Source organism: Oncorhynchus mykiss, chromosome 3, assembly GCF_057628025.1.
Source record: "Oncorhynchus mykiss isolate SJ-2025 chromosome 3, ASM5762802v1, whole genome shotgun sequence".
NCBI lineage: Eukaryota > Metazoa > Chordata > Actinopteri > Salmoniformes > Salmonidae > Oncorhynchus > Oncorhynchus mykiss.
The window spans coordinates 67,563,222-67,589,273 of record NC_143024.1 but is presented as its reverse complement, the minus strand read 5'-3'; the positions used below and the strand labels follow the sequence as shown (position 1 = coordinate 67,589,273).

The following is a 26,052-nucleotide window of genomic DNA, read 5'->3' as shown; positions in this document are numbered from 1 at the left end:
GAGGAGTGCGTTTCACAGGCCCCCACCTGCAACACTCTGAATAAGACAAGTTGAATATACATATACAGAATCAGATCTGCATAACATTTTGTTGAAGGAACTGGTTTTGGTAAAAGGTCCTTCCACCCCTGCATACACTTGTATTCTTCAAATACTATGATTCACACATACGTAAACAAGCAAATGTGCAGTGTCAGTGATCTCTCTGGAGGAATGACAACCATTTGGTAGCTCACTACTCCCAGTTCTTGTTATCCGTCACATAAACTTGTGCATCATTTGCATCCGGGCATTCTGTCGAGATGGTCATGGCGGAGGGTACTGCAGTTCTGAGGAGGAATAGGCCTGGAACCAAGGCGAAGGTATGTTTCTAGAAATCTCAATACGATTGCATTTGGTGAAGAGGCCATCGGTGATCATAGTGGCCTTACCTCAACCGTGAATTTAATTTCGGTGATGGCTTCTGAAAAACACAGGAAGGATCGGGGCTGCAAGCCAGTAACGTTAGTAGCTTGCTAACTTGGCTTGCTAAAAAGCAGACATTTCGACACTTGTCTAGCTAGATAGTTGGCAAACTAGACTAAAATCCCAATATGAATACTATCAGTGAACCACTTTTATTTTTGATAGCTAGCAAGTAACTAGTTGACGCTAGCTAACGTAGTTGCCAGAAGATGCCGACCCTACTGTTACACTTGTTTACGACTGAGCTGCACTGGGGTAGGAACGCAATCATGGGTATATTAACCTCTAACCACACCATGGAACTGGTGCAAGATATGGGTGAGGAAACGTACCTCAATGCAGGGATGGGATATTCCACTGTACTCCAAATTGTACATGTATCCACACTGATACATCGAGAAGAATACTGCTAGTTTTAATGGAAAACTGCCCTTTTTGTTCTCATGCTAGCTAGCAGTAACCACTGCAGACATTTTGGAATTTCAGTGCCAGACCATTAATCTCCATTGTTCAACACAAAGTGCTGTTATGGAAGTAACCATTCTGCTGGCTTGGCAGTTTTGAAAGGGAAGTTTAAAGGTAAAGTAATCAAGAGTAAGGCTAATCATTCTGGGAGATGGTTCATTTTAGTTATAGATGTGAATGGTCTTTTTATTTTGGGAAGCTACAAAAATAATTTATGCTACAAATAACAGTTCAAAAACAAAAACCTATTTCAAGATTTTTAGCAGGAAATCCATCTACTTTTTTTGTGGATGCCAGACTGAATTTTGGAGGGGATTGGAATTCTATTGTGGATCCTCAATGGGATTGCTTACCTCCTGAGCTACAAGAATGAATAATCCCTCCAAATTGAATTTATGTTTGAGATTTGATGGTTTTGAGATCTATCTATATATATAAAACAATATACATTGTGTTGCAAAGATATGTCCAAGCAATCAATAATCTATTTTTGTTTAATATCCAGAGTAGATGTCTCTATTGAAATCTCTGTTCTCACGGACCATAAAGCCATTTTTCATTCAATCAACCTCGCAGCATCTACAGATGGACAGAAAAATAACAATTACCAGAAATGTAACAAAACACTTCCGGCTGATGAACTGTTCAAGACTGCAGCTAAATCTATTAGAACTGAATGCTAGAATAAGGCAAACTTGTTGAAGTTATATGGTGCATACTGGGAAATCAGAAGGTTGACCATTCAAAGAGGAAAGGTGGTTGCTAAGACCAAAAGTCTATAATCAAAGATATTGTTACCATCTATGGACAAGAGGACTTGAGTCATCAAGACGAGCACATTATTAAAACAGAATATATGAGGACAAAGCTTAAGGATTCTGGACTTTCTGACGGGATGCCTCCAGGTGGTAAAGGGTAGGCAACAACACATCTGGCACGCTGATCCTCAACCCTGGGGCCCCTCGGGTGCGTACTTAGTCCCCTTCTATACTCCCTGTTCACCCATGACTGAGTGGTCAAGCACGACTCCAACACCGTCCTTAAGGTTGCTGACGACAAAACAGTGGTAGGCATGATAACTGACAACCATGAGACAGCCTATAGGGAGGAGATCAGAGACCTGGCAGTGTGATGCCAGGACAACAACCTCTCTCTCAGTGAGCAAGACAAAGGAGCTGATCGTGGACTACAGGAAAAGGAGGGTCGAACAGGCCCCCATTAACATCGACGGGACTGAAGTGGAGCGGGTCGAGAGTTTCAAGTTCCTTGGTGTCCACATCACCAACAAACTATCATGGTCCAAACAAACCAAGACAGTTGTGAAGAGGGCACGACAACTCCTTTTCCCCCTCAGGAGACTGAAAAGATTTGTCATGGGTCCCCAGATCCTCAAAAAGTTCTACAGCTGCACCATCGAGAGCATCCGGACCGTTTGCATTACCGCCTGGTATGACATCTGCTCGGCATCTGACCGTAAGGCGCTACAGAGGGTAGGTGGTGGTGTCAGAGGAAGGTCCAAGTCATAGACTGTTCTCTGCTAATGCACGGCAAGCCGTACCGGAGCGCCAAGTCTAGGACCAAAAGGTTCCTTAACAGCTTCTACCTCCAAGCCATAAGACTGCTGAGCAACTAAACTAATCAAATGGCCACCGGACTATTTACATTGTTTTTACACCGCTGCTACTCGCTGTTTATTATTTATGCATCGTCACTTTACAAATGACCTCGATTAACCTGTACTGTCGCTCATTGACTCTACCGGTACCCACGGTATATATCCTCATTGTTATGTACATTTCTTGTTACCTTTTTTAAAACTTTTGTTTATTTAGTAAATATTGTATTAACTCTATTTCTTGAACTGCGTTTTTGGTTAAGGGCGTGTAAGTAAGAATTTCACGGTAAGGTCTACTACACCTGTTGTATTCAGCGCATGTGACAAATACAATTTGATTTGAGATCAAGAACAAAGTGGATGGAAGAAGGTGAGAAAAACGCTAAATATATTTTTTACTTGGAAAAAATACATGCTGAACTCTCCTTGGTTAAACTGAACATTAATGGACATACATCAGAAATCCAAAGGAAATGTCTTGCTTTGTTACATAGTTCTATGGTGAATTATATACTAAAAGGGATAATGTTGGCGATATAACCTCTTTTCTGTCCTCCATGAAAGAGAATGCTTTGTGTATTGATGTGGAGTTCAATAGAATGTGTGACCAAAATATATCTTTGGAAGAGATTAAGAAAGACATCATATGGTAGTTAAGGTCAAACCAGTGAATTTTTTATAAAGTATTTCAAGATGACATTTGTGATTTTTTTTACATTTGTATTCATAGAAGCTATTGAAATGGGGAAGTTACTTTCTTTGATGTCTCAATGTTTAATCTCTTTATTTAAGTAACCTTTCAAATTAAGACCGGTTTTATTTGTCAATCCCCAAAAAATATATTAATATTTTTGTTGTAAAGCATTCGATACGGCAGAGTATAGTTTTATGTTTGAAACACTGGATTTCTTTAGATTTGGCAATTACTTTAAACAAGTCATTCAGACATGGATGCAATAGCTCAATTCAATTACCTAATGGGGGGGGGGGGGGGGGGGGGGGGGGGCTCTCAGATGACACTGTACATTTTTTTTACGGGATAGAACAGAGTCTATAAAAAGCTGTGTTTGAATGTATTTTCTTCTATCTTGTTTGACTTTTAAATAAAATTGATACTTTAATGCAAAATGTTCTATCTAATGATTTGGCTGACATTGCCTGTATTCCCATAAAATGTTATTACATACCTGGGCATCAAGATATGTAAAAACCAAACATAGGGCTAATTAAAATTGTACTCCCATCACTGAGAATGTTGAGGTTTGATGCTTGGTTGTTAAATGGTCACATATTGCTGTCAAAAACTGAAGAAGTATCGAGACTGCAATGGCTTCAATGGCATTGGATGTTCCCCACGCAACAAGTAAAGAAGTAGACTTGAAACTTTTACATTTTGTTTGGAGGAATAAACCACATTATTTAAAAGAGTGTATTGTGTAATACTCTAGATCTGGGCGGTTTAAATGTGCTTGATTTTGGTACATCAGATATTATCTTTAAGACTAGGTGGATCAAGAATTACATCCAATTTGCAGATAGGATTTGGAATATTATTCCAAATCTTGTTTTTGAAAAGGTTGGTGGCATTGAATTTTTCCAAAAATGTAACTGAGCTCATTAAAATTCCCCTTAAATGATCTGGTTAATTGTATATAAACGTAACTTCTCCCCTAATAGATGTTTGATTTGGAATAACAAAGACATAAAATATAATAATACATAATATTTCTATAGATGGTTTGAGAACGGTATTTTGTTACTGACACAATTATTTATTGAAATGGACAAATGTATAATTATGTTGAGTTTTTTAATAGATATGTCATTCCAGTGATGGTGAAGGACTATGCCATTGTTTTTAATGCAATAGATACAGGCCTTAAGACTTTTACAGGGAATTATGTTATTGAGAGGAATGTGGAATTCAGTTTCAGCGTCCTATTAGATGGCGCATGCATCAATGATAAAAAGTGGTAGAATTTCAATCTTCTTGATGGAGCAGGGTGGATAAATGTACAATTTGGAGTACAGCGGCACATCCCATTCCAGCGGTACATTTTCCGACCCATATCTCGCGCCAGCTCCATGGTGTCTTAATGTAACAATTATTGAGTTCCAATCCCAGTGCAGCTCAATGTAAACAAGCATAGCGGTAGGGTCGTTATCTTTTGGCAAGCTAATTGAGTAGCCAACCTAGTTTACATTTGGTATTGATAACGTTCATCTACACGGAACAAAAATATAAAAGCAACAAGTAAAGTGTTTTATGAGCTGAAATATAAAATCCCAGAAATGTTCCATACCCACAAAAAGCTTATTTCTCAAATATGTGTTTACATACCTGTTAGTAAGCATTCTCTTTTGCCAAGATAATCCACCCAGCTGACAGGTGTGGCATATCAAGAAGCTGATTTAAACAGCATGATAATTACACAGGGGCACCTGGTGCTGGGGAAAATAAAAGGTCACTTAAAATATGCAGTGTTGTCACACAACACAATGCCACAGATGTCTCAAGTTTTGAGGGAGCATGCAATTGGCATGATCCTGCAGGAATGTCTACCAGAGCTGTTGCCAGAGATGTAATGTTCGTTTCTCTACCATAAGCGTCATTTTAGAGAATTTGGCAGTGTCCAACTGGTCTCACAACCACAGACCACTTGTAACCACACCAGCCCAGGACCTCCATATCTCGCTTCTTCACCTGTGGGATCATCTGAGGGGGGGTGGGGGAGGGTACTGAGGAGTATTTCTGTATGTAATAAAGCCCTTTTGTGGGGAAAAATGAATTCTGATTGTCTGGGCCTGGCTCCCCAGTGGGTGGGCCTATGCCGTCCCAGGCCTACCCATGGCTGCACTCCTACCCGGTCATGTGAAGTCCATAGATTAGGGTTTAGGGACTGATTTCCTTAAATGAACAGGTACTCAGTCAAATCTTTGAAATTGTTGCATGTTGCGTCTTATAGTTTTGTTCAGTATAGCTAGGTAATTTGGGGCACTTTACAAGTATAAGGTCAACACAAGTAATGACTTTGTTTGATAGTTAGCTGATGCTAAATATTTTAGCTAGTTAATTACAGTGCTGAAGTCTACAGTTCATCAACAGTTAACTAGCTAGCAAGCTATGTCAAAATAGCTGACAGTTACCAGTTAGCTAGCATGTCAACCAATACAGTGTTTGCTAGCTAATGTAAACAATGCTGTCTATGGCTAGATGGTGTGAAGGCTGAGAGGTGACACGTTTGTCCATTGAGCACATACAGTGAATATGATTAACGTTATCCCTTTGTCCCTCTCTCACTGCAGGATTTCTACAATTGGCCGGATGAATCCTTTGAGGAGATGGACAGCACTCTGGCTGTACAACAGGTTTGGTTGAGTTAGTCAGTGGGGAATGACTGAGTCCATTTTGAGCGTCAAATTAGCTTCAAGTGTCATGATTGCAGAATGCTGTTTGTAGCTGTCAAGCCTGACATTGACGAGCTGTGCCTTATTTTAACATGGCTGCTGCCCTATAAACCTACAAAGCATCTTATCTAGTGTGATCATTGTCATCCATGTCAGAACCTTAGTCTGTTAACAAGGATGCTAGCAGAATCCGGATGTTTGACTAACCTCAGTGGTACCCTGTCCATGTTCAGTACATTCAGCAGAACATCCGGTCAGACTGCTCTAACATCGATAAGATCCTGGAGCCTCCAGAGGGACAGGACGAGGGAGTGTGGAAGTACGAGCACCTCAGGTACACTGCGTTCCTTCACTTGACTTACCAGACGTATTACTTTGACCCTATACCAACTCCACACTTGACTGATTAGACTCTCTACACTGAGTGTGTCTACCAAATCAATTACAGTAATTGATTTTTGGTGTTGTCTCATCTTTTTCCTTATCCCCATTCCCCCACCCACCCCTTCTTTCTCTCTTTTATAGGCAATTCTGTCTGGAGCTGAATGGACTAGCTGTGAAACTGCAGAGTGAGTGCCACCCAGACACCTGCACGCAGATGACTGCCACAGAGCAGTGGATCTTCCTATGTGCTGCACACAAAACCCCCAAAGAGGTGAGTGTTACTAAAATCAGAATGTAATTCACTCAGGATTTTATTTTTCAATTTAGCCTGCCATGGCACAGGATGCAATTGCCTGTGTGTTTGTGTCCAGTGTCCTGCCATTGACTACACCAGGCACACGCTGGATGGAGCTGCCTGCCTTCTCAACAGCAACAAGTATTTCCCCAGCCGGTGAGCACACACACACACACACTATGTAAAGGAATACTTTGGTTTCCTACTCATACACTTTCAATCTTCTCTCCCCAGTGTGAGCATCAAGGAGTCCTCTGTAGCCAAGCTGGGCTCTGTGTGTCGCCGTATCTATAGGATATTCTCTCATGCCTATTTCCACCATCGTCAGATATTCGACAAGTATGAGGTAAGTGGTAGTTGGAAGTTCCCACTTCCCAAATAGACCTGGATTTTGGCTCCTCGTTCTTATTGAAACTGATAGAATGGCGTCACAGGGACACAAACTGCTGTTTTCTGCTTGTTTAAATTAGAAAATGTAAAGCTCATATCCACAAGTGTACACCAGGTTGAAGAGGAAATTGAGAAGAATCAGTGCTTTTTTTCTGCCAGATGTTCCATTTTGTGGTTGTATCAAATTCAGTCAACAGGTGGCGCTTCAGACCAGGTTTCCCAAAAGCATCTTAAAGCTACATTTGTTAGAATTGGTCTTAAAATGCTTTGGGAAACCATGCCAAGGTCTGTAGGGAAATACTGATATGTGGTTATTACTAGAACTGGGCAGATGATTAGCTTCACTTCATGGTCCACTGATCCCGGCTCAGTAGTCAATGCAGACCAAAGCTATAACTAGTGAATCAGACACTGCTTTTCTTGAGTCACCTCTCTGTCTAGAGGGTACGTGCCATGGGTTGTTTCTGGACAGAGCCTAACTCAGCCTAATTCTCTTGTTTGTTTCCCTTCTATGTCCCTCCCTGCAGAATGAGACGTTCCTGTGCCATCGGTTCACACGCTTCGTGATGAAGTACAACCTGATGTCCAAGGACAACCTGATCGTTCCTATCCTGGAGGAGGAGGTCCAGAACGCTTCAGCCGGGGAGAGCGAGGCCTGAGAGGAGAGCTGCTCACAGGAGACCAGACGTGTATTCAAATACTGCTTGATTGAGCTTGCCTGTTGCAATGGAACCAAGAGAAGTCCCACATGTGCAAACCCCACCCATCTGGCACTCTAAAGCAAATGCTCAAAGTATTTGAAAGATTTCAGATAGTATTTGAACCACTGATTTTTATATACACTAGACTGACAGGGGGCGCTGTTTTGAAGCCACCGCGCCCCCCATCTTGGCACCATTGTAAAAAAATGTCTACAATTGTTTTTGCTACATTTACTCTATTACAGACAGCTACATGCATAATTTGTAATTGTGTGAGCTGAAAGTAAAAAAAATGTAATTTTAAACATCCTTAAAAGTACTAATGTTACTGGCCCCGCTACAACAATAATACTTAAATAAATGTAATTTTGTCCTTGAAACATTCAAGTGGAATTCCTTTAATTCCTATGGACTGCCAATATGGCCGACCGGTGGCTTCAAAGCCTCTCATTAGCCAATGCATCAGCAATCCAAAGTTTATATACATCATTGATTTGAACGCAGGTCTGAAACAGCTACACACTACAGACAGGCTCTCACTACTTGCTTTAACATTTTAAGCATCTGGATTTGCTCAACCTACATAAAAACAATGTGTTGATGACAAAGGCACACACTCATGGGCTCCCTGTATATAACCTCTGCTCTCCCATGTCCCCCTCCATCTTGTTTTCCTGGTGCTTTATATTCTCTCTGCCTTTGTTCTCTCTCGCTGAATTGTAAATGGAACCCTTGCCACTCCTGTAGATCTGAGAGGATTGGTGGAAAAATGCAGACATTTCCATGCAGCCCATTGGAAGGCAAGATGAAGCTATGACTATAATGCTTCTGTATCCAATCTGCTCAAATGTACAGGTGTGTGTAGGGTTTAGAGGCTATGGATCCATTTGTGGTTCAGAATCTCTGCTTTTGTTGCTCTGAGTACATACCTCCGTCACCATTTACCCTCCCCCCGTCATTAAGTTATTTTGTGAGAGGAGTCTTGTCTATCTGGCCCACTTTTTAATTTTCCTTTTTTAATGAACTGAATTTATTTTTTACATTTTCATGATGTCTGTTAATAAAAAAAGACTGTTACCCAATGTGCTTGTTGACTTTTTGAAATGTCCCTTTGTATAAATTGGCCCCATCTGTCGTTTGCCACTTCATTTCTAAGGTGTACGCCGCAACACCTTGATGAAGAAGGTTAAGGTGGTAGATGTGAATGTGGGGCCAAGCGCTTTAAAAGTAAATCGGTCAGTATTTCTTAAGCAGAGAATACAACTGCACGCAGAGGAACAAGAAAGGGAAATTCACTTTTTAATTAGATAAAACACCAATGACAACAAATGACAATTTCTCCAAAATGAAAACACTGCAACAGGTAGATAATACTGATTTGTTTCGCCATCCCCAAAAAAGGGAGCTAATTTAAAAACAGTCTGTGCATCTCTAGTAATACTTCCTGTTAACATTACGATGTACAGCAGCATGGTGATGTTTTCTTATACAACAAGCCCTTCACATGATCAAACATTTAAAAAGAGTCAACTGTCACTATCTCCTGAACAAACTAGGGCTTTTGTCTCAAGATCTGAGGAGAGGAATCTACATCAGCACTGAGCAGAATGAAACAATTGAGGCCTGAGAACCAGTGCCATGTGGCTATGATGAAACTACCAGCAATTTCCAATGACAGAATAGGTGCAGGAACAGAATATCTACTGATCCGATGCCAACTGGTAAAATTGTTATGAAATATACACGAATGATGACATCATGAACAGATTAGTGAACAATAGATGTTTAGCACCAATCAGACTGTCTGAATACAATGGCTCTAATGTACTGTATGTGTACATCTCAGAAATATTATCCAATCGTTCCTACTTACCCAGGCACCCCTGTGGCTTGGCAGTCCTCTATCTCTCTCTGTGTGTGTGTGTGTGTGTGTGTGTGTGTGTATATATATATATATATATAAAAACACATCTGAACTCAACCAAGAAATGAATGTACAAACAAGCTTCTCCAGGCCTGACCTCAAACACTCCGAGTTAAACACAACCATCACAGAAAGAGAGAGGGCTGTTTGTAATATGGCTGTACTCACCGCCAGGCCCATAGACAAGTCTGACCTGGATTTTGTCAGTACCGCCAACACAGCGAACGTGTCTATTTGTCCACCTGATAAATGTTTACATCCTGCTGGGTGTGTTTATGGGAAAGGAGAAGAGGGAGAGGAGCTGGTGGCAGGATGTAGATATGTTGTGTCTCTGAACCGTGTCACCTTGAGCCTGAGCAGACGTGATGTCACGTCAGAATGAGGAGAGTTGTATTGAATAGAGGTGTTGGCAGTTCTAAAGGGGAGGGTGGATGAGCGGGTGAGGAGGTTTCCCAAAACAGGAACATTGTCTGAAACGTGAGCAGTGACTGAAGAACAAAAACATTGGGACACATCTGTCCAACAGGTGTGTTGTGGGTCACAGGGAGATTAGTCCAGAGGTCTGCCTGTGCACACAGAGGTTCTTCCTGGTGTGTCCTGTGCTTCCTGATTTGTGCTGGTGACAGTTGTGTGAATGTGTGTGTCTGTGTTCTCATCACATGAAAAGGTGCAGCGTGAACAATGTGATCTTTTTGAATCAGGACTAATAAGTGTATGTGTGGAAGAATGTGGGTATGAGTAAACGTATCTCAATGTCAGTGAACACAGACTGCTTGGTTTTCCCAACAAAATGTTTAAAAAAGGAAATAACACCATCTCAAAATGGTGCATATGGCTTCATAATAAAATACCTTAAAAAGTGCCACGTTTTGCTTTCTAATCTATGATCTTCTTGGTTAGGGAAGAGATTAGAGGGATAGATGGGGGATAGATATTATCTATGTGTCAATCTCAGGGTTCACATGCATGTGACCTCTGCCGCCCCGTCTTCCTGCTCGAAGCCTCCCTCTTCCAGGTGGGACAGGGCGCTGGGGTACCCCCCTCCGAAGACGGGGAACCCCCCGATACCCCCCGCGGTGGGGGACAGCTCCTCAGTGGGGTGTGTTCGGGGGCTGCCCACACCACGACTCACAGAATGAGTGGCCACGTCCCTCTGCATGGACCCCGCCTGGGAGAGGACAAAGAGGTGAGGAAGAGTCTAGCATGCAGTGTTGACTTTGGCAGCTATTTTAGATTTAGTTTTAGTCTTAAAATACTTTTTAGTCTTTTTGTCATTTGTTAGCTTTAGTTATTATCAAACGACTGGACAATGTTGTCACATAATAGTCAGTGCATCTTTTTCTATTAAATAATGAATATTTAGGTTACCGCTAACTTCCATCATGTGCACATTCAGATAGCCATATCCAACTACTACTATCCCCTCATATACCTTAGCTGGCTTCATTGATATTGTGGCAGATTGTAACCAATGACAGCCATAATTAACATTATAGGCTATAAAGACTTGGCTACAGGTTAGACAATTTACAGCTCTGATTATTTACAGCTCTGATTTTCTCCACATCATAACAGTCAAGGGGGGTAAATAAATTGTAGCTTTCCAAAAATGGCAGAAGTATTACTGTACACCTAATATTCAACAAATACCATTTGTTTTTCCCCATTGGAAAAACAACTACCACAACCACCATTTGTAGACCACGGCGTGAGATCGGCAACACAGATAAATAAATAACAGTGCCCATGAGAAAATATAGAGCTTCTGATGTGATCAAAGCAACAACCACGAAAAGCCTACATTAAAGAGAGTAAACATGATTGTTTCTAGTTGATATCAGTTACAAGCCAAGTGTCCTGGCTTCGCAAGTTCAAAAGATTGATGTGTGTGACCGCCTGGGAGCTTTGTTACGAGAGCCAGGCAGATCAGCTCAATCAGACCGTGCAACTGAAAGATGTTAATTCTGCCAATGAGAGGATTGCATGAAATATTCTGCATGCATGCATGTTTAGGATTGGACAAAACTATGGAAGCCCATTCCCACCGATAATTAAAAGTAAATAAATAGGCCAATGCTATCTCAAAATATCTTGGGGCCCAGAGTTTTTCCTAATCTGGTTGACTAACCCAGTGATTCTCAAACCTGTCCTCGTGGACCCCCCAGCCGGTTCATGTATTTGATCTTTCCCAGAACCAGCACACCTGATTCAACTTGTCAACTAATCATCAAGCCCTTGATTCGGTGAATCAGGTGAACTCGTTCTGGAATGAAACAAAATTGTGAAAAGTCTGGGGATCCCCGAGGAGCGGTTTGAGGACCACTGGACCAACCTAATCAGGTCAAATTTCAGACCCTAGTTGGAGGGTATGACATAGCAATAAATCAGCTAGAAAACATGTTTATATGATGGAACCAGATATTTTATAAAATCAGGTCATGTGGTTAAAAATAGAACATTGGACAATAGAACTAACAGGGCTGAGTTTGCTTTATGCAGTGTTGCATCGTGTAGGCCATAGCATCTGTAATTAAAAGGTTACTCACACAGTATGTCATCACTATTGTGTCGATTGATTAATTCCAGTCAATCGTGGAATGATAAGGTCTAGGTAGCCTAGCCACCTGAAGTTTGAATATAAACCAAATTTGATCACAGTTGACGAAACGAATGAGGAAACGAATGACGAAACATATCCTATATGTATGTTCTATTACCTCAAAACTTGGAGTTAGTATCTCGAAACTGAGATAGTATCAACATTTTTGAGTGTCGGAAATGGGCTTTCTTACAAAATAGATGAAAATGAGTTTAATGTCAAATTAAATGTCCATTGGGCTCCCAAGTGGCACAGCGGTCTAAGGCACTGCACCCCAGTGCTAGAGGCGTCATTACAGACCCTGGTTCAATTCCAGGCTGTATCACAACCGGCCGTGATTGAGAGTCCCATTTGTAGTCAGGGAAAATAGGATTTAAAAAAAATTGTTGATGAAAATGTACACTGCTACCATGTACCTGTGATTATTTAAAATGTTCTATGCAATAACCAAATGTTTTGCAGATAGTCAGGGATGTCATCAAAATCTTGCCTGAATATCCAATTAAAACAACTAACATATCGAATGCAGCACAGATGTGTAATTGCTAGTGCTAATGTAATATAATTCATTGATTAGTGTGATAATGCCAAAATCTCACTCTGATTTCATCTTTATCTTATAACAAAAACCCACAAGGGGCAGTATTGTCCCAAAAATAGCAACATTCCTGGTGTAGTATTTTGTGCTAACTGAAGCCAAGCCCTCACCTGGTTCCTCTGTGGTACTGAAGACGTCTTGACTGGTCTCTGTAGGAACACCACCTGCTTGGTGGCCAGATTACCATCACTGGAGACACACAATCTATATATTAGAAAGAAAATCCTCATACAAGGCCTGATGACCCGGTCTACAAAATGGACCAGTTTGTTCCAGCAAAACATCAATTATGTGTGTTACCTGTCATGGCGGATGATAGGTGTGGGCAGGACACAGGTGAGCAGCCAGCCAAACTCAGCCAGTGTGTGAAGGAGTGGCCCGTAATCTGTCTTCACATCAGAACCCTATACAACACAGCAATGATGTCACACACTGGACACAGACAATTGTTGCATGTTTTCTACACTTTGTTTATCCATCTTGTAGTATTACGATTAGGGTTGTTGGCACACAAACACACTCCTGAGACACATTATGTTGCTCAGAAGTGAATGTCATTTACCACAACTAGTTGTTTGAGCTGTGTTTACTTGGACACACACAGAGACGTAACTGTAATGCTAACCTCTCTCTCTCCCCCAACAGGATCTTCCCCAGAGAATATCTACCTACTGCAACACATTCACCTGTCCTCACTGGCTGAACCACACACACACAGGTAATTGGTAACACACACACACGGCTCTCTGACCTCGATGACGGTCCACTGCTCCACTACGATGGTGTCGTTGGCAGGAGGGGCAGTGCTTCTCTCCTCATAGACAAACAACCCCTCTAGAGACCTGGGCACGGGCTCACCTGAGACAACACACACAGACAATCAATCAACATACAATGCATATCTACCAGAAAACACACACTCAAACGCTATGAGTTACACAAATGCAAAATCAGTAGACAGACGTGCATCAGCAGATACCTTTACTGTAGCGGCTGAAGTGCATTGTGAACAATGCTCTACACGTGGCAGTGAATTCCAGATAGTACAGAAAGGACACTACCGGTCAAATGTTTTAGAACACCTACTCATTCAAGGGTTTTTCTTTATTTTTACTATTTTCTACAATGTAGAATAATAGTGGAGACAAACTATGGAATCATGTTGTAACTTTTTTTTTAACAAATCAAAATATATTTGAGATGTGACATTCTTCAAATAGCCACACTTTGCCTTGACAGCTTTGCACACTTGGCATTCTCTCAACCAGCTTCGTGAGGTAGTCACCTGGAAAGCATTTCAATTAACAGTTGTACCTTCTTAAAAGTTCATTTGTGGAATTTCTTTCCTTCTTAATGCGTTTGAGCCAATCAGGTGTGTTGTGGTAAGGTAGGGGTGGTATACAGAAGATAGCCCTATTTAATTTAAATATTTTATTTAACAAGGCAAGTCAATTAAGCACAAAGTCTTATTTACAATGGCGGCCTAGGAACAGTGGGTTAACTGCCTTGTTCAGGGGCAGAATGACAGATTTTTACCTTGTCAGCTCGGGGATTCGATCAGCAACATTTCGGTTACTAGTCCAACGCTCTAACCACTAGGCTACCTGCTATGGTAAAAAAACAAAGTCCATATTATGGCAAGCACAGCTCAAATAAGCAAAGAGAAACAATAGTCCATCATTACTTTAAGACATGAAGGTCAGTCATTCCGGGAAATTTCAAGCACTTGAAAAAACTTTCAGTGCAGTTGTAAAAACCATCAAGCACTATGATGAAACTGGCTCTCATGAGGACCGCCACAGGAAAGGAAGACCCAGAGTTCTCTCTGCTGCAGAGGATAAATTCATTAGAGTTAACTGCACCTCAATAGCATCCCAAATAAATGCTTCAGAGTTCAAGTAATAGACACATCTCAACATCAACTGTTTCTCTCTACCATATCATCTGATTCCTGCCGCTCTGGATCATTACACCGGATCATCGCAACTAGCTAGCTGCATACGAGTGGCTACTGTTAGCTAACACCTCTGTCCCAAAGCAAGCACCAGCTAACCTCGAGCTAGGGCCATATACCAACTAATTTTTGTGCTACAATACCTCCTTTGCCAATTGGCCTGGACCCTTTATTGTCGACACGGAGCCCCGCCAATCCATCACGACTGGACTGCCGACGTGATCGCCCGATGTGGTCTCAACAGGCTATTATTCTGTTTCGATGTCACCGAAGAACCATCTACTAGCCCCGACCCGCTAGCTTTTCTGAATGCTGTGTCCCCTGCTCGCCTAGCGTAGTAGTGACTACCGAACGGCACCCTGACTCACCTATTGCTGCTCATACAGTGGGGCAAAAAAGTATTTAGTCAGCCACCAATTGTGCAAGTTCTCCCACTTAAAAAGATGAGAGAGGCCTGTACATTTCATCATAGGTACACTTCAACTATGACAGACAAAATGAGAAAAAAAATCCAGAAAATCAGATTGTTAATTAATCAATTAGCAAATTATGGTGGAAACAAGTATTTGGTCACCTACAAACAAGCAAGATTTCTGGCTCTCACAGACCTGTAACTTCTTCTTTAAGAGGCTCCTCTGTCCTCCACTCGTTACCTGTATTAATGGCACCTGTTTGAACTTGTTATCAGTATAAAAGACCTGTCCACAACCTCAAACAGTCACACTCCAAACTCCACTATGGCCAAGACCAAAGAGCTGTCAAAGGACACCAGAAACAAAATTGTAGACCTGCACCAGGCTGGGAAGACTGAATCTGCAATAGGTAAGCAGCTTGATTTGAAGAAATCAACTGTGGGAGCAATTATTAGGAAATGGAAGACATACAAGACCACTGATAATCTCCCTCGATCTGGGGCTCCACGCAAGATCTCACCCCGTGGGGTCAAAATGATCACAAGAACAGTGAGCAAAAATTCCAGAACCAAACGGGGGGACCTAGTGAATGACCTGCAGAGAGCTGGGACCAAAGTAACAAAGCCTACCATTAGTAACACACTACGCCGCCAGGGACTAAAATCCTGCAGTGCCAGACGTGTCCCGCTGCTTAAGCCAGTACATGTCCAGGTCCGTCTGAAGTTTGCTAGAGAGCATTTGGATGATCCAGAAGAAGATTGGGAGAATGTCATATGGTCAGATGAAACCAAAATATAACTTTTTGGTAACTCAACTCGTCTTGTTTGGAGGACAAAGAATGCTGAGTTGCATCCAAAGAACACCATACCTACTGTGAAGCATGGGGGTGGAAACATCATGCTTTGGGGCTGTTTTTCTGCAAAGGGACCAGGACGACTGATCCATGTAAAGGAAAGAATGAATGGGGCCATGTATTGTGAGATTTTGAGTGAAAACCTCCTTCCATCAGCAAGGGCATTGAATATGAAACGTGGCTGGGTCTTTCAGCATGACAATGATCCCAAACACACCACCCTGGGAACGAAGGAGTGGCTTCGTAAGAAGCATTTCAAGGTCCTGGAGTGGCCTAGCCAGTCTCCAGATCTCAACCCCATAGAAAATCTTTGGAGGGAGTTGAAAGTCCGTGTTGCCCAGCAACAGCCCCAAAACATCACTGCTCTAGAGGAGATCTGCATGGAGGAATGGGCCAAAATACCAGCAAGTGTGTGAAAACCTTGTGAAGACTTACAGAAAACATTTGACCTCTGTCATTGCCAACAAAGGGTATATAACAAAATATTGAGATAAACTTTGGTTATTGACCAAATACTTATTTTCCACCATAATTTGCAAATAAATGAATTAAAAATCCTACAATGTGATTTTCTGGATTTTTTTTCTTCTCATTTTGTCTGTCATAGTTGAAGTACCTATGATGAAAATGACAGGCCTCATCTTTTTAATTGGGAGAACTTGCACAATTGGTGGCTGACTAAATACTTTTTTTGCCCCACTGTATATAACCCCTAGTATTTGTCTATACACACACACACACACACACACACACACGGTAAGACCTGAGCGGACCACCCCCTGTATTTTGGTTAGCGCACCAGGTGATGCTAAATGATTAGGTAAGTAGTGGGTAGGCAGGTAAGGTAGGAGAGGGGGTTCTAACTTTTACTTTCTTTGGTTCCGTCCAGACCCTTTTCCCCAAATTACCATGTGAAGGAATAAATAAATTCCCAGTAAACAGTACATTTTCTGCCTTTGTCATCCTTACCCGCACCTTCAGTCCCATTCATCTTTCACTCCACGGGGAGTTGAGTTGTAGCAGGGTGTTGCGTTCCCTCTTCCTAGAGGCTTACGTTAAATTACCTTATGATCAATTGGCTAGACAGCCGATGCCCCCCCCCCAGACTATTTCAATAACACGGTACCTAATTTTGTTTACCTGTCGGCCCCAGCCTCAAACTCCGATCCTGTACGTACCTAACTGACCCGCTCTGCCCATTCATTGCCATTTACCCGTTGTCTCAGCTCTCCTGATCAACACCTGTAATTGTGTTATGCCTCTCTCTAATGTCAATATGCCTTGTCTACTGCTGTCTTGGCTAGTTCTTATTGTTTTATTTCACTATAGAGCCATCAGTCCCGCTCAAAATGCCTTAGATAGCTCTTTTGTCTAACACCACACACATGCAGAGACCACACCTGGCTTAACTGGTGCCTCCAGAGACGAAACCTCTCTCATCGTCACTCAATGCCTAGGTTTACCTTCACTGTACTCACATCCTACCATACCCTTGTATGTACATTATGCCTTGAATCTATTCTACCACGCCCAGAAATCTGCTCCTTTTATTCTTTGTCCCCGACGCACTAGACGACCAGTTCTTTTAGCCTTTAGCCGTATCCTTATCCTACTCCTCCTCTGGTGATGTAGAGGTTAACCCAGGCCCTGTTGCCCCCAGCACCACTCCTATTCCCAGAGTGCTCTCATTTGTTGACTTCTGTAACCTTAAAAGCCTTGGTTTCATGCATGTTAACATCAGAATCCTCCTCCCTAAGTTTGTTTTATTCACTGCTTTACCACACTCTGCCAACCCTGATGTCCTAGCTGTGCCTGAATCCTGGCTTAGGAAGGCCACCCAAAATTCTGAAATGTCCATCCCCAACTACAACATTTTCTGCCAAGATAGAACAGCCAAAGGGGGTGGAGGTGCCATCTACTAAAGATATAGCCTGCAGAGTTCTGTCATGTTATCCAGGTCTGTGCACAAACAGATCGAGCTTCTACTTTTAAAAATCCACCTTTCCAGAAATAAGTATCTCACTGTTGCCGCTTGTTACAGGCCCCCTCAGCCCCCAGCTGTGCACTGGACACCATATGTGAATTAATTTCTCCCCCATTTATCTTCAGGGTTTGTACTGTTAGATGACCCTAACTGGGATATGCTTAACACCCCGACCGTCCTACAATCTAAGCTAGATGCCCTCAATCTCACACAAAATATCAAGGAACCTACCAGGTACAACCCTAAATCTGTAAACATGGGCACCCTCATTATATATCATCCTGACCAGTTTCAGTGATTTTGCAATTCGTTCCAATCATTGGCAGCAGAGAACTGGAAGGAAAGGTGGCCAAACGAGGAGTTGGCTTTGGGGATGACCAGTGAAATATACCTGAAACTGGAGTCTTATATCTTCCCTCACTGTAATATAAGCAACAGCTGTCAGAACAGCTTACCAATCATTGCACCTGTACACAGCCTATCTGTTAATATCCCACCCAACTACCTCATCCACATATTATTTTTTGCTCCTTTGCACCCCAGTATCTCTACTTGCACATTGTCATCTGCACATCTGACTCCAGTGTTTAATTGCTAAATTGTAATTATTTTGCCACTGTGGCCTATTTATTGCCTTTACCTCCCTAATCTTAAGTGCCTTGCGAAAGTATTCGGCCCCCTTGAACTTTGCGACCTTTTGCCACATTTCAGGCTTCAAACATAAAGACAAAAAACTGTATTTTTTTGTGAAGAATCGACACAATCATGAAGTGGAACGACATTTATTGGATATTTCAAACTTTTTTAACAAATCAAAAACTGAAAAATTGGGCGTGCAAAATTATTCAGCCCCTTTAAGTTAATACTTTGTAGCGCCACCTTTTGCTGCGATTACAGCTGTAAGCCGCTTGGGGTATGTCTCTATCAGTTTTGCACATCGAGAGACTGACATTTTTTCCCATTCCTCCTTGCAAAACAGCTCGAGCTCAGTGAGGTTGGATGGAGAGCATTTGTGAACAGCAGTTTTCAGTTCTTTCCACAGATTCTCGATTGGATTCAGGTCTGGACTTTGACTTGGCCATTCTAACACCTGGATATGTTTATTTTTGAACCATTCCATTGTAGATTTTGCTTTATGTTTTGGATCATTGTCTTGTTGGAAGACAAATCTCCGTCCCAGTCTCAGGTCTTTTGCAGACTCCATCAGGTTTTCTTCCAGAATGGTCCTGTATTTGGCTCCATCCATCTTCCCATCAATTTTAACCATCTTCCCTGTCCCTGCTGAAGAAAAGCAGGCCCAAACCATGATGCTGCCACCACCATGTTTGACAGTGGGGATGGTGTGTTCAGCTGTGTTGCTTTTACGCCAAACATAACGTTTTGCATTGTTGCCAAAAAGTTCAATTTTGGTTTCATCTGACCAGAGCACCTTCTTCCACATGTTTGGTGTGTGTGGCAAACTTGTGGCAAACTTTAAACGACACTTTTTATGGATATCTTTAAGAAATGGCTTTCTTCTTGCCACTCTTCCATAAAGGCCAGATTTGTGCAATATACGACTGATTGTTGTCCTATGGACAGAGTCTCCCACCTCAGCTGTAGATCTCTGCAGTTCATCCAGAGTGATCATGGGCCTCTTGGCTGCATCTCTGATCAGTCTTCTCCTTGTATGAGCTGAAAGTTTAGAGGGACGGCCAGGTCTTGGTAGATTTGCAGTGGTCTGATACTCCTTCCATTTCAATATTATCGCTTGCACAGTGCTCCTTGGGATGTTTAAAGCTTGGGAAATCTTTTTGTATCCAAATCCGGCTTTGAACTTCTTCACAACAGTATCTCGGACCTGCCTGGTGTGTTCCTTGTTCTTCATGATGCTCTCTGCGCTTTTAACGGACCTCTGAGACTATCACAGTGCAGGTGCATTTATACGGACACTTGATTACACACAGGTGGATTGTATTTATCATCATTAGTCATTTAGGTCAACATTGGATCATTCAGAGATCCTCACTGAACTTCTGGAGAGAGTTTGCTGCACTGAAAGTAAAGGGGCTGAATAATTTTGCACGCCCAATTTTTCAGTTTTTGATTTGTTAAAAAAGTTTGAAATATCCAATAAATGTCGTTCCACTTCATGATTGTGTCCCACTTGTTGTTGATTCTTCACAAAAAAATACAGTTTTATGTCTTTATGTTTGAAGCCTGAAATGTGGCAAAAGGTCGCAAAGTTCAAGGGGGCCGAATACTTTCGCAAGGCACTCTATTTGCACACACTGTATATAGATTTTTCTATTGTGTTATTGACTGTATGTTTGTTTATCCCATGTGTAACTCTGTGGTGTTTGTCGCACTGCTTTGCTTTATCTTGGCCAGATCGCAGTTGTAAATGAGAACTTCTCAACTGGCCTACCTGGTTAAATAAAGGTGAAATAAAAAATAAAAAACTGTTCAGAGGAGACTGTGTGAATCAGGCCTTCATGGTCGAATTGCTGCAAAGAAACCACTACTAAAAGGACACCAATAATAAGAAGAGACTTTCTTGGGCCAAGTAACATAAGCAATGGACATTAAACCAGTGGAAATCTGTTCTTTAGTCTGATGTGTCCAAAGTTGAGATTTGTGGTTCCAACCGCCGTGTCTTTGTGAGACGCAGAGTAGGTGAATGGATGATCTCCGCATGTGTGGTTCTCACCGTGAAGCATGGAGGAGAAGGTGTGATGGTGCTTTGCTGGTGACACTGTCTGAATTATTTAGAATTCAAGGCACACTTAACCAGCATGGCTACCACAGCATTCTGCAGTGGTATGCCATCCCATCTGGTTTGGGCTTAGTGGGAATATAATTTGTTTTTCAATAGGACAATTACCCAACACACCTCCAGGCTGTGTAAGTGCTATTTTACCAAGAAGGAGAGTGATGAGTGCTGCATCAGATGACCTGGCCTCAACAATTACCCGACCTTAACCAAATTGAGATGGTTTGGGATGAGTTGGACCGCAGAGTGAAGGAAAAGCAGCCAACAAGTGCTCAGCATATGTGGGAACTCCTTCAAGACTGTTGGAAAAGCATTTCAGGTGAAGCTGGTTGAGAGAATGCCAAGAGTGTGCAAAGCTGTCATCAAGGCAAAGGGTGGCTACTTTGAAGAATCTCAAATATATTTTGATTTGTTTAACACGTTTTTGGTTACTACATGATTATTGGTTACCATGTTATTTCATAGTTGTGACGTCTATGTAGAAAATAGTAATCATAAAGAAAAACCCTTGAATGGGTAGGTGTTGTAAAACTTCTCATTAGAATGACAATAAACTAGTTACAGACATGGAGAAGTAGGCTGTGTGCATATGTGCACATGCGCGCACACAAGAATTTGCCTGTGTGTGTGAGAGAGCGACAGAGAGAGACTCCCGTGTGCTATATTCCCAGGCCCCAGATGTCTACAAATGATGTGGATTTTTGCGGCTGCTGCCAGTCTATGGCGTAACAGGAAGCCAGGTCGGGAGGTTGGGAATAGAGCTCCAAATATAGCCACAGTGGGAGAGATAAGGGAGGAGGCAGAGAGGGGTAGAAAGGAGGAGGAGCATATGAGAGAGGAGGAGGGGGAGGGGGAGAGAAGAGGAGGGACTAAGAGACAGGAAGTGACTCATCCGGGGGACATAGGGGGAGGGAAGACAAAAAAATGAAAGGAACTCATTTTTGAGGAGACGCAAAAAATAGATAAAGTAGCAGAATGAGAGAGGTGGATGAGGACAAAGTGTTCTTAATCTCTCTATACTCTCTGGTCCTCTGGAGCTCAGTTGGTAGAGCATGGCGCTTGCTTTGCCAGGATAGTTGGTTTGATTCCCTGGACCACCCACATGTTAAAAACATGCATGCATGACTAAGTCACTTTGGATAAAAGCGTCTGCTAAATGGCATATATTAATATATAATTATTATTAAATCCCATCCTCTCTTCCAGAGAAGTAAAGTGTCACAAGATGTTGACCTTTGCTCTTTGCTGGAGATCTTACAACTCCAAAGCAAGATGTCACAGCATATATGTTGTTATTGCTTTTTAAGCTTGGTGTGGCTGTTATACAGTATGAATCTTACATCCACCTTAAGAGTCTCTCTATATCTCAGCATTTGACAGTACCTTTGGGTGTGTCCCAGTACACAAACGAGTCCACCAATGACCAGCCTTTGCGGTAGTAGGCTGCTGTCAGCTCCAGCCAATCGGCCTCCAGCGCGCTGACCACCTGACCCTTCCTGGACACACGCATGGACAGTGCCCCCTGGTGGTACTGACAGGCCAGAGCTTCCAGCGGAGCACAACCTGGTGCCCATGAGTGGAAGAACACCAGCAACCTTAGGTCTGAGATGGGGGGGGGGGGGGGGGTGTAAGAGGTAGAGGGTCAGATCAAGAGAACAAGAAAGAAGGTGCAGAGACAACAGACATTGGCGGTCTATGTGAACTCTAACGTGAGCTCATCTCGCCCTACTTAGGACGAGGACGTCTCAGTCTGTATGGTTGTCTCTGTGGTGAGGGGTTGTGCCCAGCTTGGTGGGTGAGGGTTAGCTGACTGACATGCAGAGGCCTCTCCTACCCCAGGGCCATCAGTCAGTGTCTTCAACACAGAGTTCAACTGAACATCACTGACAGACCAGGGGAGAGGGCGATGAATAGTGTTGAAGGGAGAAACAAATCTAGGACTCCAGTGTGGCTGTGATGTGTTCAGCATTTTGAGGTTGTGTGACGTTAAGAGGAGATAGCAGATATAGCCCACATGTCAACATTGTTAAGGTGAGGGGACAGATGAGGAGAGAAGAGAAGTAGTCTCACGTTGCCATCCTTCCAAGTCGTGAGAAAGTGGAAGCCTGGGAGCTGAACAGAAGACGAGACACGGGAATAAAAGAGAAGAGAGAACTAGTATCTCACCAGGGCTGTAGGTAGGGCTGTGATCCTCCAGTTCTCCTTCTCCAGGAGGGGTACATGGAGGAGTGTGTGGGGGGGATTGATAGCCTCTCCTGGGGCTAGGCACCCTGCCGTTACTGCCCCCTCCTCCAGCCTGCTGGAGCACTGAGCCCACAAACCTCACTCCGCCCCTGGCACTACTGTTCACCCTGTCGATCAGTGCTCTAACAGTGTCGTCTGTCAGGGACTCCCCTGGGATAGGCCACTCCTCCACCCTCAGCACAGGAACACTGTGACACATGGACACCACCTGCTTACTAAGAGACAGAGGGAGGAGAGAACAGAAGAAAGGAGAACAGAACAGAGACACAGACGTTCAGTCATTGTACTGCAGGTTCAAACTGGTAATCACAAGCTGCATACAGGGCATTCATTCATCATTCATGTGTTTTGACTGTTAGCTACTCTGAGACTATAAAGCCATGTCTAATCTGTATGCATTGGCTTGGTAAATAGTCTCTTGCTACAGAGCCCTGTCCAGCTGGAGAGTTCATACTTGATTTGTTTTTGTCAGTGTTTGCAGACAGAATTCATTATTTATTAATTGGCCATGCATGAGATGGCTACTACTTTCTAAACATAAAGCATAAACAACCATACTAAATAGGTAGTGTATATACACACACACACACATTGTAGTATATGTATATTCAAATAAAATACACATTTTAATAATATGTAATATTACAGGTTTGATAATAACACAGAAGGTACCATGTGTGAGATTCTGAGGCCCTATTGGCCTTGAGAGAGCTGTTGTTGTCAGGGTACATTTCTACCCAATGGCAACCCCTGCAGCTCAGAGCCCCACAAAACATACTCTCCAGGAGTCTCCCCCTAACCCCTCCCCCTTAAACAGCAGTCTGACCTCCCACTGAAGTTGCATTAAATATGCAGCTACATCATCTATCATTCATCTACAGTATTTACCAGGTTGGATGGGTTAAGGCTGGGTAGCTTGTTCCAATGCTGAGCTCAGATTAAGGGATGGGTGGGAGGGTTATGGGTTGTGGCGGCCCCTGGCCTAGGCACAGATCTAAGGTAAGTTTTGTGCTTTACCTCCCAAATGGTTCAAACTGATTCTAGAACGGGGCAATTCTACCTGAAGCGGCTGTCTGTGTGTGTGTGTATGTGCCTCCAGGCATGCATGCTTGTGTGTCTGGTACCTGGGTCGTGGGCGGGCCAGGATGGCTCGGTAGAGCAGGCTGAAGGGCAGGGAACGTGTGCGTCCAACAGAGAGAATGATGGGATGCAGAGTGGTGAGGACATAGCCCTGGGTGTAGTAGGGCTGCAGGGCCTGGGACAGCTCGCACAGAGAGGACACATACTGCACCGTGGGGCGACTACCTGAAGGGGGAGGGGAGGAGAGGAGAAAGAAAAACAAAGGAAGTGGAGAGGAGGGGAGATGAGACATGGGGAGGATGAGGAGAAGAACAGAGGGGGAAAAGGGGCAAGGAGCAGTAAATAAGGAAGATAAAAGAGAAGGAGAAAGAGGAACACAGTGAGTCAATAAAATCACTAGAAACTCCTGCATTAAGAAAAAAGAGGAAGGAGGAGTTGAGGCTAGCAGCATGACATCTGTCTTCCTCTGTCTGTAGTCTAACCCCAGAGGTTAAGTCTGTCCTGAACTGAACATCAATCAGATCTTCTTGTCTGTCTGTCATATAATCTCTTTAGCAGGCGATAAGGAGATAAGAGGGGAAATGCTGAGGTATTCACACAGAGAGAAAGTGGAGAGTAGAAGGCCAGTCTGGAGACTCTGGACTGTCCCATAAGCAGACAGTTTACTGTAGCAGACAGACACTCTTATGCAGAGCGACTTAATCATTAAATAATGCTGCCAGTCTCACACTAGCAGCACATCACTTCACAAACTCTTCTCATGATGTACAGCTAACAGTTCCAAAATAAGACATCTCCTCTTGCTATGCTGATCAGACAGATGTCTGTTCATCCAGTGGTTTCTCTTACACCACCAGTAACCCTGACAACCCTAACCCAAGGCAGGCCCTGATGAGAGGACACCACCATAGAACCCCCAGTAACCCTGACAACCCTAACCCAGGGCAGGCCCTGATGAGAGGACACCACCATAGAACCACCAGTAACCCTGACAACCCTAACCCAGGGCAGGCCCTGATGAGAGGACACCACCATAGAACCACCAGTAACCCTGACAACCCTAACCCATGAGGACACCACCATAGAACCACCAGTAACCCTGACAACCCTAACCCAGGGCAGGCCCTGATGAGAGGACACCACCATAGAACCCCCAGTAACCCTGACAACCCTAACCCAGGGCAGGCCCTGATGAGAGGACACCACCATAGAACCACCAGTAACCCTGACAACCCTAACCCAGGGCAGGCCCTGATGAGAGGACACCACCATAGAACCACCAGTAACCCTGACAACCCTAACCCATGAGGACACCACCATAGAACCACCAGTAACCCTGACAACCCTAACCCAGGGCAGGCCCTGATGAGAGGACACCACCATAGAACCACCAGTAACCCTGACAACCCTAACCCAGGGCAGGCCCTGATGAGAGGACACCACCATAGAACCACCAGTAACCCTGACAACGCTAACCCAAGGCAGGCCCTGATGAGAGGACACCACCATAGAACCACCAGTAACCCTGACAACCCTAACCCAAGGCAGGCCCTGATGAGAGGACACCACCATCGAACCACCAGTAACCCTGACAACCCTAACCCAAGGCAGGCCCTGATGAGAGGACACCACCATAGAACCACCAGTAACCCTGACAACCCTAACCCAAGGCAGGCCCTGATGAGAGGACACCACCATAGAACCACCACCACCACATACTCTGCTATATATACACACACTGTAGCTTACCAGCTACCTCTCTAGCTGTGGTGATGTTAATGTGGTAGTGCCTCGCTAACATTGGTATTCTAGGGGTGTTGCATTAAGTTCGGACTGAAGTCATGTGTTACCGGGGTTCTTTTTTTGGTTTCGGTTGGTTTGCAGTGTTGTTGCAGGGCGGCAGGTAGCCTAGCGGGTTAGAGCGTTGG

The 26,052-nt window shown here is 43.3% G+C and overlaps 2 protein-coding genes across 3 annotated transcripts in view; one reads left to right on the top strand and one right to left on the bottom strand.

Moving 5' to 3' along the window:
• Positions 1 to 185: 185 nt before the first annotated feature.
• LOC110520238 (MOB-like protein phocein) lies at positions 186 to 8,805 on the top strand. The gene is made up of 7 exons (XM_021597405.3): positions 186 to 362; positions 5,852 to 5,914; positions 6,187 to 6,287; positions 6,479 to 6,608; positions 6,709 to 6,788; positions 6,867 to 6,978; positions 7,550 to 8,805. The coding sequence occupies exons 1-7, from the start codon at positions 303 to 305 to the stop codon at positions 7,679 to 7,681; spliced, it is 678 nt and encodes a 225-aa protein (XP_021453080.1). The 5' UTR covers positions 186 to 302; the 3' UTR covers positions 7,682 to 8,805.
• A 200-nt stretch (positions 8,806 to 9,005) lies between these two features.
• Positions 9,006 to 26,052, bottom strand: part of rftn2 (raftlin family member 2) — a 35,138-nt gene continuing 18,091 nt past the window's right edge. The window contains exons 2-8 of one of the 2 annotated variants that reach the window (XM_021597404.3): positions 24,169 to 24,349; positions 22,967 to 23,259; positions 22,184 to 22,402; positions 13,596 to 13,702; positions 13,145 to 13,248; positions 12,955 to 13,033; positions 9,006 to 10,815 (exon numbers count right to left, since the gene is read on the bottom strand). In XM_021597404.3, the coding sequence (XP_021453079.3) occupies positions 10,606 to 10,815; positions 12,955 to 13,033; positions 13,145 to 13,248; positions 13,596 to 13,702; positions 22,184 to 22,402; positions 22,967 to 23,259; positions 24,169 to 24,349 (1,193 nt within the window). In that variant the 3' untranslated portion in view covers positions 9,006 to 10,605. Of the gene's footprint in view, positions 10,816 to 12,954; positions 13,049 to 13,144; positions 13,249 to 13,595; positions 13,703 to 22,183; positions 22,403 to 22,966; positions 23,260 to 24,168; positions 24,350 to 26,052 lie in introns of both variants that reach the window. The other variant, XM_021597403.3, reaches the window with a different exon arrangement.